Source organism: Lissotriton helveticus, chromosome 2_1 (assembly GCF_964261635.1).
Source record: "Lissotriton helveticus chromosome 2_1, aLisHel1.1, whole genome shotgun sequence".
Classification (NCBI taxonomy): Eukaryota; Metazoa; Chordata; class Amphibia; order Caudata; family Salamandridae; genus Lissotriton; species Lissotriton helveticus.
In genome coordinates this window covers 791687980-791699389 of record NC_136059.1, presented here as the reverse complement: position 1 = coordinate 791699389, position 11410 = coordinate 791687980, and the positions used below count along the sequence as shown (strand labels likewise).

The following is an 11410-nucleotide window of genomic DNA, read 5'->3' as shown; positions in this document are numbered from 1 at the left end:
CGTTACAACCACTAGATCCTCCCAACTTCCTGTGGCTTGTGACCATTGTTGTTGCAGCCACTCTTGGAGTGGTCTCATCTGTAGGCGTACATTGGGGACCAGGTGGATGCATGATGCCATCATCCCCAAGATCTTGCTCACAGTCCTCACTGTCAGCGATCGCCCCTTCTGGTAGTGACGTTTCTCCCTCAGTAGGCTGAGCGTTCTCTTCTCGCTCGGTAAGACTCTGCATTGTATGGTGTCGATCTGGGCTCCCAGGAAGATCTTCACCTGCTCTGGTTCCATCGAGCTTTTGCCCCCAGTGTATGGAGAAACCCAGGTTTGCCAGCGTTCCTGTCACCTGTTCTGCATGTTCTTTGCATGTCCTGTAGCAGTTTGCTTTCACCAGCCAGTCGTCGAGGTAGGGGTACACGTGTATCCCCTTTCTCCTTAGGTGTGCGGCCACTGCCGCAAGGCATTTGGTGAACACCCTTGGTGCGGACTTTAGGCCAAAAGCTAGGGTCGTGAATTGGTAGTGATCCTTGTTTACAGTGAACCTTAGCATGTGCTTGTGCTGCTTGTTCATGGGGATGTGCAGGTATGCATCCTTGAGGTCTATGGTAGACAAGAAGTCCCCTGCTTTTATCTGAGGAATGACCTCTTGTAGGGACGTCATTTTGAATTTTTGAGTTTTGACGTATTTGTTCAGGAACCTTAGATCCAGGATGGGTCTTAGGCTTTCGTCCACCTTTGGCACTAGGAAGTAGTTTGAGTACACTCCCATGTTCCGTTCTTTGAAGGGGACCCGTTCTATGGCCGCTTTGAGGAGGAGTTCTTGGGCTTCCTCTTGCAGTAGTTGCAGCTCTCTTCCTGAGTGCTGTCTTTTCCTTGGTCTTCTGTTTGGTGGCCTTTTTTCCAACTCTATGCAGTACCCGAACTGCATAATATTGAGTATCCACTTGTCTGTTGTTATTTTTCTCCATTCCTGGAGAAAAAATCTCAATCTTCCTCCTACCGGAGTTACATGTTCCTTTGAGTCTTGTCCGTGTAGCCCTCTCCTCTTTGTTTTTCCGTGCTCCTCCCCCGGAGGGTGTGGGTGGTAGAGCACCTTCTCTCGTGTGAAGTCACTTTGAGGGGGGCTGTTCGCCGCCTCTTCTTCTCTGGCCCCGTCCATTTCCTCTCGATCGAAAGGACTGGCCCCTGCCTTGGTAGTTCCAGTTTTGCCTCTGCTGCCCCTGGTGGCCTTGGCTGTCACTCTGTTGTCCCTGGTGGAAACTCTGGTGAGAATCTCCTCGCTGGTTTCCACCTCTGCCGTTCGGCCTCCGCGACGGAGTGCCCCTTCTCATCCCTCTGAACTGCAGGGCTCCCATGGACCTTGCCGTGTCGTTGTCCTTCTTCAGTTGGGTGAGCTTATCATCAACTGGGGCTCCGAACAAAGTTTCACCGCTGAAGGGCGTGTTCAGGATGTTGTTCTGGACTTCAGCCTTGAATCCTGAGATCCTGAGCCATGCTTGCCTTCTTTCAGTGATGCCTATAGCCATCAGTCTGCTGGATGTTTCTGCCCCGTCCAAGGCTGTCTTCAGGCATGAGTTGGCGATGTTCTTTCCTCCCTCTACCAGGTGTGCTGCTCTGTCACGGTATTGTTCCGGGAGGTGCTTGAGTAACTGTCCCATCTCCTCCCAGTGCTGGTATTGATGCCTATTCAGGAGGGCGTTGGAATTCGCCATCCGCCAGTGCGTCGCAGCGTTCCTCTCAATTTTTCTGCCCGTTAGGTCCATCCTCCTGCTTTCCTTGTCAGGGGGGTGTCCGGACATTGTTGGGACGTTTGCCCTTTTCCTGGCCGTTGCAGCGATGATAGAATCTGCTGTGACGGAACCCTTGATGTAAGCTGGGTCTTCGGAGGAGAATTTGTACTTCTTCTCGGTCCTCGGCGTTACAGATCTGCATGTAGCCGGGTCCCTGAAGGCCTCCTTTCCCTGGGCCGTGATGCTCTTGAGCATGGGCAGGAACTGGCTCCTTGTCTGTATGGGGAGCAGTGTCTCGAGCAGGAAGTCTGCTTCTGGCTTCTCCTCTTCCAGCTTAATTCCATAAGCTGTTGCCGCCTTTCTTACCACCTCATTGTATGCCCCAATGTCATCCGGTGGCGAAGGCCTCGAGGGGTATGTCTCTACCGCCTCCTCTGGGTTTTCGGTCTCGATGTCCTGCCATTCCTGGTCTTGGGCCGTCGAGGAACCTGAGCCGTAGCTCGACTGCTGTTCGCCATAAACCCCCTCTGTGTAGTAGAGGTCCTCCTCCTCTTCGTGCTCCGAAGGTTCCGGAGTTTTCGGCGGTTCTTCGATGTCGAACTCTTCGACCGCCTGTACCTCAGCGACGGTCGGTGCCGGCTTCGGGGGAATCTTGTAACTTTTCATTTTTTCGTCGAATTCCTTCTTTCTCTGAAGGATATTCTCCATTTCGGCCTCGAGCCTTCTCTTTTTCCTCTGCATTTCTGCGGCCTGTTCGTCGTCGAGCGTTTCGGCCGCCCTTTTCGGCGTCGACGTCGAAGCTTTCTTCGGCTCTCTTTCTTTCGACGTCGAAGTCGAAGGCCCTTTTTCGGGGGCTTGCTTCGATGACCTTTGCTTTTCGCTGGTCTTCTGCCTCCGGGAGTCCTTCTCAGAGGATCCGCTGGGCTCGGCGGATGCAGCTTCGGTCGTCGATTTGCTCGGCGCCGGTGCTCCTTTCGAGGCTCTGTGCTCAGACTTTCGAGAGTCTGCCTCAGGTTTTCGAGGCCCTGTGGGATTTTTCGGGGTCGTAGACTCTCCTACCTTATCAGGCGTATTCTTATCGGTCTCAACGACCGTGGAGTCATCTGGTCCTTCGGCGATGTTGTCCTCATCGTCGGTGGAGAGGCCAAGATCATAAAGCGTCGGGGCTTGGCCTTTGCCCTGCATCGTGTGGTGAGCCGTCCTCTGTCTCTCTCGAATTCGGAGTGTCTTCGGCTAGAAGACGGAACAGGCGTTGCATTCTCCGCTCTCGTGGTCGATTGGCAGGCAGAGGTTGCAGACTGGGTGCTGGTCCTTCTGTGCGAACTTGTGGTGGCAGTTCTTGCAGAATTTAAACGGCGTCTTGTACATCCCTGCGCTCAGGGGGTCCCCTGTGTGCGCATTCCTTCAAGGACGGTGAAGATTTCGAAGTTCTCTCCTTTCTTCTTCGCCTCCTCGCTAAAGGTCTTCTTCTGTCGATGTTCTCAGGACTTCACCTGTGAGTTTTCGCTGTATTTTCCTTCTTTCTTCCTCCAAACTTCTGGAGCTTCACGCGACGATCCAGACCCAACGGCGGAAAAAAGAATCTGAAGATGGCGCCCACGGGTGGTAGCTTCCGCCGGAAGCACGCCGACGTCACCGAAAGGGACACCAAATGGTGGGACGTCGACGCCCACCTGGGCTACAAAAAAAAAAAAAAAAAGAGAAGAAAGACTACGATTCCGGACCCAACCACCAGATTGCGGAATATGCACAGCATAGTGAATCCAGAAAGATTCACGCTGCAAAACTAACCTTTTGGACTAAATGAATTCACCAATCCTTCAGGATAACAGTATAACCTAACATACAAGAACATTGGATGTGACATTCACAGCTAAAGTGATGTTCAACGATTATAGATGCTTTTGACGTCTTTGGACATTTGTACCATCTAATTGACAAGATTAGACAGTAATGTAGTTTGAAGAGGGATAGCGAATACCTAGCACATCACGTTTCTGTGCAGGAGGAAAACAGGAGAAAACAATACAGCCATGCAGAAATAGGAGTGTCAGGGTAAGAGCACAGAACAGCAAAGGGACACAAAATACATTGCTTTAATAGGTTTGCTAATGTAATGCAACAGTTGAAATGTTAAATACTTCATTTATCGTTTATATACATTTTTAGTTGAACCTCCTCCGATTAATGATCAATGGCCAAAAAAGGAGTGCTACTTAGAATTTATTATTATGGCTCAGATAAAGCATTGCAGTCTTCAGCCCACTGCGTAGGCTTGCAGAGATCAGAAAGCTAGTTCTTGAACGGGATGTTTCAATGACAAATTACAAAATGCAGGGTTGCAATTGAACAGGTATTGAGGTCTGCGCCTGGGGTATAAGGAATCTGCTGAATGTATCCATTTGCGTAGTTTCACTGAATGTTTGTTTTGATTGTCTAGTTTTCTGGAGAAGGGAGGTGATCCGCCTGAATGTAGGAGGTAAGATGCCGTAATACACAATGACAGTCAAAATGGTTTCTTGCATTCTCATAAGAACAAGTTTAGCACATAAAACTCGTTGTTGAATAAGTCGTTTTTCCAGAGGTTAGTATTCAATTTGTAAATTGTTATGCCCTCCACATTTTAGAACATCTATTCTTCATTAACCTAACTGGCATGACATCATGATTTGGCATTTGTGCTGGGCTCACATTTTTGATGCTCAGAGGGAATGTTAACATCTAGCAATGATTTTTTAAAATTACATTGCCATTACAATCAAACTGAACTAACTGTTTAGTGGTTCTTATTATAATTTTATTGTGAGACGAAATGGAGAACTAATATTATTACATCCAACAGAAGGTTTGAATATATATATTCTGGCCAGATGTGTGAGCTTTTGTTTCTCTCTTGTGCCAATGCATGATTAGCGCTAAACCCAGTCATCCAAAGATGTTTCATTTTTTTCCAAGGTGAAAAAAGTGATTTCACTAGTCATTGACGTCTTGTCCAGATGCTTTTCCAGATTATTTTGAAACAGTGCATGCCAGATGAGTGACCAGAAGAACACAAGGGCAGTAGCTAGTAGACATTTCAAAGAGGATATTACAAACATGACCGCAACACGCAACTGATGAAGAAACCATCTTCTATTATACAACATGGGCAATATTCAACGTACCTTAATTCTTTTACATTTATTACGTTTGCATCATTTCTTCTATATATGAAATCACACAGAATGCTGAATTCACTTTCTTCTAACAGGCAGCACTGCAAAGAGAAATGCACTACACACTTACAATAATTCGAATCTGAAGGCGAGATGAATTGTTCATCAGATATGCAGAATTTTCAGCCTTGGGCATGATAATCTCAACACATGATCGATCAGTCTTCACAAGGGCAACACACTGGTTTCACTGGCGGGAATGTATACGTTTCTATAAACTGAATCCTTAATGCTCATTTATTTGGAGAGAGTGTTACTCTAAACCACTGCTCCGACGTTATCCCAGACACAGAAAGTATGTCTTTCTTTCCACATCGAGTTGCCAAGTATTTGCATCTTCGACAGGTGCTGCAGATGGACATTGCCATACTTGTATGAACAGGAAGAGCAGTCACCCAGCACCCAATCATGACTCAGAGTGCTGTGAGATATGTAAACATTTGGGAGGTTTTGTGGCATTCCTGTCGTTTCCAGGAGAGGACTGAAGACATTACAAATGTCATCCTCCCCCTCTTTCAAAATTAATACATTCATCAGAAAACAAAACACAGTTGAAGAAAAGGCCAAATACGTGAAGCATGAAAGTGGCCACAAGCTACCAGCAGAACTGTGACAGTCTTGAGTTAACAGTTGAGATATTTTGACAGACTTGAAATGCTTGTGTTTCCTTCGAAGACTGACTGTCTGAAGGGAGTCCACTTAGCAGCGAGACCAGTAAGTGTTTTCACAAAGGACTCCAGGAAGTTTAAAGAGCACATCTGGTTAATACATGGCTTCTACCCTCAAGCTAAAAATATGCTACATCACAAAGTGTCTTTGTAGATCCATCATGTGGAGATATGCGCGTACTCTGAAAGCGATGTATAGTCTTTGCTATTCCAGATCTGATGGAGTTCTCGAAGGCGATTAGACGTTCTTAAGCTGATATTCAGTGCAGGGTGAACTTTACGGATATCAGGCTCGCCCATTAAGGATAGGCCGCAGATCCCGAAGTATGCATGCAAGGCATCTGAAAGGATTAAAAAGCATGTAAATATAGAGAGTCTTGAATGTGAACTGCGTTAGGATACCTATAGAGAAAAAGAATGTTATTTACTGAGAGAGTATTACACGCACTTCTGTGCCAGACTAAACATAGCAGTGACACCGATATAACTTGGGTCTCAAAAAGAAGCAAAAAGGACATGCATACACCAACGCTTTAAGCTTGCTTTTTTAAAAAAAAGGTTAACCAATTTGAAACTTATGTGAGATCGTCTTTAAATGAGAACTGTACAATATAACAGTGCTTTATTTATTTTCCTCAAAGTTCTTACCAAAATTATTGTCTTTAAAAATATTTTCTTTTGGCCTGATTCACAAAGGTAAACTTACATATTTGCATGTTTCCATACATTATGGGCCTCATTACAATGTTGGTCCCTGGTCGGAGTCTTTCCAACCAAAATGGTAGGTTTAAACTCCGACCACCTCATTTGGATGACTGTGGTCAGAGTTTAAACCGGCAGGGGAATCTGATGGGCTCAAGCAGCCCGTTGGACAGTGGGAAATAGACCATAACCCCTTAAAGACAGTGTTTCCGCCGTTGGGATTATGATGGCACTTTCCCATAGTAGTTTCATGTCAGGCTATCTGGCATTAAACTGCTATCGGAAAGTGTCTTTGGGAGCCTCTGCATTTGGGCCTGGGGGGGGGCATCATCCCCCCTAAATATCCCTGCACCGTGTTGCAGGCACCAAAAGGTACCTGCAACACTGTGTAGGGATGTATACAAACTCCCATTTTTCAATGGGAGCTTGTGCTGCAGGTGTTTTCAGCATTCCGCACAAGCTCCCATTGTAAAATCGAAGTTTGCGCTAGCAACCTGTGTGGTCGCATCCTAATGGGGTTGTCGGAACTGCTGCCTTTCCCGAAATGGTGTAGGTCGGACGCAACTCCAACCGACATCGTAATAAGGCCCCTATGTAGTACTAGGGGCACCAAGCCAAGAAGTCAGTCTTCAGGTCGTGACCATCCTTAATGTTACATTTTGATATGTGGCAATTTTAAAGATTTGCAAATCAACCTCATGTAGCTTTTGTGGCAGTTACATACATTTGAAAGAGCACCAAATAGTAGTTAGATAGAAAACCAAGAAGATAATAAAACAAGCATTTGCAATGCAAAAGGTCTCGCATTCGCAAGATTTTTGAGCTATTGGCATTGTAAATGACAATGCCTTTTATTTACGTGTTTTGAAACATTGTCATTTACAATGCCAATAGGTCAAAGTTTCGAAAATGAGAGACCTATTGCACTGCAAATGCTTGTTTCTTCTTTTGCTCATGCTGCAAAACATCCTGCCGATGCTGTACAGCATGGCCAAAAGGCATTGGAAAAGAACGTTTGCCCCAATGTTGAGAACTACTGGCTTTGCCAGTGCAACCCCAGAGATTAAAACCACAGTTATTTCTGCTTTACAGCTATACAGCATTTGCCGGGCTGTTGCACGCTATTTGGGCTTGAGGCTCAACATTTGGATCCTTAGCACTTGTGTCTGACACTTGGCTGATCTCAGTCACACAACTATTTTAATTACTGTTTATATCAGTTATAGCACTTGAACAAAGTGAGAGGGCCGTGTCATTACTGGCTGATGAAGTCCAAAGGCTTGGACGGCATGCATGAAAGGAGGCTTGGCGTTGCACCATACCAACACAGCACGAGCCATTCAGCTGTGCCAATAAAGACTACAATGGTGAGGTCATCATCCAATACCATTGTCCTGGGTTTGAAAGGATGACATCATATTTGGCCTGCTCGACTAGAATACAGATATACGGGCACATAGTCCGTTACTGTATCGTGCAAGATCCACACATTGCATGCTGCCTTCTCTAATACAGCTGCGCACATTCTCACTCAATGTGTGCTTACGCTTCTCTGAGAATTCCCACCTGTCGGGATGCTACAACATATTCAGAGTGAACTAAATCTGCTTTTTGACTCTTCCAACATCATTTTCTGACCCTGTGTATGGGACTCCCCTTTAAAAAAAATTTAAATCGCTTTGCCTCCTGTTATGGGTGCATTGCTACTTATAGTCAAAGGTTGGCTCTTTCTGCTGTTGTCGAGTCACTAACGGTTTCAGAGGGCAGCCTGGCCTTCCAATGCACAGCAGGCCACTGACTTCTTAGCAGAGGCAGACAGCACATAGGTGCATTTCCTTGCATGTCTGAAGCGAGTTTAGCCTTACTCTCATGAGCACAGAAGGAAAGGTTCAACTGTATGGGCCACGGCTCCCTGCATCAGGCGCTTCAGATAGAAAGAAAATTAGGTCTGTGATGCAGATGGGAATAAAAAGAAATTGTGCAGTTAGGAGATTTTTTTAAGGGGGGGGGGGGGGGGAGTGGGCAGAAGTCACAATGAGAAAGAAAGTCTATATTTTTCGATATTACAACATAAAAACTGAGATCTCTTTATATGACGCAGGTATGGTGTGGAAAGCACAATATGGCAAAAAAGAGACCCACAATGTTTTGGGGTTTTTTCACTTTGGAATTTCAAGGTCACTGTTGATTGTGTGAAGCGAGGCCAAAATGCACCCCTTCAATTCTGCAATTTTCTGAGGCGTCTCCATTGATACAACTGAGCAAGGACAAAGCAAATCCCTTCGGAAATATTCTGTGATTTTCCTGGAAGGGGCTGGAAACAGTACGTTTGAGCATGTGAGGCTTAATCTTCTCCGAGGGGCACATGCTATTCGGCAACTTTCAGTCATAGTTTTACTGATGCTGCCTCGACCATGCAATATTTAAACACAAGCATAGCGGTAGCGCGCCGCTAATGTTATATCGGACCGTGCTACATATTAATTCAATAAAGAAGCCCGGAGTGACTTAAATAAATAAGCACGGCCCCTAAAGTGAAAACGGACCACGCTGCAATAAAAAAATATTTGCAATTCCATAGGTCTTGCATTTATTTTGTGTTGAAATTTTTTATTAAAAGATTTTTAGATGAAAATACAGAAATACGTATACAAGTAAAAAGATAATAAAATAAGATATGAAAATGATATAATTATACATAGGATATATTAAATGTGAAAAAGCAAAATAGCAAATATTCAATAAGCTATGAAGCAAAAAATAGCAGAAAAGAAGAAAACGAAAGAATGAAAGGAAAAGAGAAAAGAAAAGAAGGAAGAACAAAGAATCCCAGAGTAACAAGAGAAAGGAGAGAAGAAGAGGCGACAAAGACAAATGAAAAGGATTGAGGAGCAGGATAAAACCAGGAAGAGTACACAAACGCAGAAATATAAATAAAAATAATTAAGAAGGGATAGCAGACGTTGGGGAGGAAGGAATGGAAACAGAATCATTATCCACCATGGCTTCTATGAATGGGGACCATGTTTGAAGGAAAACAGAAGCCTGATCTTGCAAGTTATAAATTACACGTTCATAAGAGGCTGTTTGTACCATGGCCACCAGCCACTCTTCCTGAGAAGGAGATAAGGAAGACTTCCAATGGCGTAATATACAGATTTTGGCCGTAGCCAAGGCAGTATGAAGAAGACGAGTTTGCGGTTTAGACAATGTCGGAAGCCCTCGAAAATCATGTAAAATGATATTTGCAGAAGTAAAGGGTAATAGTAATGACATGATAAATGCCAGAGTCTTTCTAATAAAAAGCCAAATTTATCTAGTATGGGGCCATTCACAAATAATGTGTGTAATATCACAGCCAGAAGCAGAACATCTCCAGCACAAAGAGTGTTATCAATTTAGCATGATGTAGTTTAGATGGAGACCAGTGCCATTCATGGATGATTTTGAAAATGCAAAATTTGAGACGAGCCTCTCGGACACCTTTATGTAAACCTTCCAGAATTTGGTCCCATTGTGTAATGGAATATGTAACTGATAAGCGAGATTGCCACTTTAATTGAAGAGCTTTCGAGAGGGGTTGCGAAAAGAGAGGATGCAGGAAAGTTTTGTAAAGACCAGAAGTCACACCTTTAAGATTCCCCCACAGATGTAAATAAGATAAAATAGGAGATACGGCCAACAAATCGGGTGGAGAACCTAAATGTGTTGTGATGGCTTGTTGAAGTTGAGTATATTGACGGGATTGTGTGGCTGGTAAATGGAATTCCTCACTGATTTGAGAGAAAGATTTAAAGTTATTGTCATGGAACAGTTGTTCCAAAGAATGAACACAAGCCTCCTGCCACAAAGGCCATGATATCATGCGACCACGAACACGAATAGCCGAATTGGACCATAAAGGGGCTTTGACATGAAGCCGCGGGTTGGATTTAAGTAAGCGATGACTTCTTTGCCAAGATTTATGCATAGCAGATAAGATAGGATTTTTAGTGTCGGAAGAACTGGAACCTTTACCATATAAAAGGGACAAGCCAAGACTAGAAGATAATAAGTGACGTTCAAGTGGGACCCATTGAGGTATGTCTTTAGACTTGGGCAAAAAGAAGGAAAGTTGTGAAAGATGGAGGGCGAGTGAGTAATGCTCAATAGAGGGGAGACCCAAGCCACCATGTAATTGGTGGGATTTTAGTTTGGCCAAGGTAAGACGCGGCTTAGCCGTACCCCAGATAAAAGATTTTATTTTGGAGTCAATGGACCTTAAAATAGTCAGGGGAATGTTTAAAGGAAGCATACCTAAAACATAAAGAAATCGCGGTAGGGTGACCATCTTAACCGCATGAACCCGCCCCCAAAGAGATAAGCCGAGGACTTTCCATTTATCGAAATCTCGTTGCATTTGTGCAATCAACGGTGTTAAATTGTCCATAACTATATTATCCAATCCTCTGTTAATGAATACTCCTAGATATTTAAGGCGGGAAGATTGCCTGTGAAATGGAAAACCGAAAATTGCAGCTTTTGTAGTACCAATGGACATGGGCAATGTTTCGCTCTTATCCCAGTTAATCTTATAACCGGAAAAAGAAGAGAATTTATTTATGATACGAAGAAGAGCAGGGAGAGAACAGGGAAGATCGGCAAGTGTGAGAAGAATATCATCCGCGTATAAATAAATTTTTGAATGACCAATTGGAAGAGGAACTCAAACCACTGCAGGTGATTGACGTATTGCAGCAGCCAAAGGTTCCATTGCCAGAAGGAAAAGAAGAGGGGAAAGAGGACAACCGTGACGAGTACCCCGCCTGATTGGAAATGGAGTCGAAAGGAAACCGCCACAGTTAACTTGAGCTGAAGGACTATCATATAGCAGACGCACTTTAGCTATAAATTGGTCGCCTAAACCAGATCGTTGCATTATGGTAAAAAGATACTCCCACTCAATACGATCGAATGCTTTTTCGGCATCCAAAGAAAGGAGTATGGCATCACTAGCAAGATTTTTAGCTGACCATAAGGCATGAGAGAGAGTACGTAAATGATTTCGAGAGGAGCGATCAGGAACAAAGCCTACCTGTGAATTGTGGATTAAAGAAGGTAA

At 44.5% G+C, this 11410-nt stretch overlaps 1 protein-coding gene across 2 annotated transcripts in view; it reads right to left on the bottom strand.

The window, feature by feature from the left end:
- Positions 1-3802: 3802 nt before the first annotated feature.
- PGGT1B (protein geranylgeranyltransferase type I subunit beta) overlaps positions 3803-11410 on the bottom strand; it is a 315684-nt gene continuing 308076 nt past the window's right edge. For both annotated transcript variants that reach the window (XM_078675523.1, XM_078675524.1), the window contains exon 10: positions 3803-5948. In XM_078675523.1, coding sequence (XP_078531649.1) covers positions 5767-5948 — 182 coding nt within the window. In that variant the 3' untranslated portion in view covers positions 3803-5766. The remainder of the gene's footprint in view (positions 5949-11410) is intronic.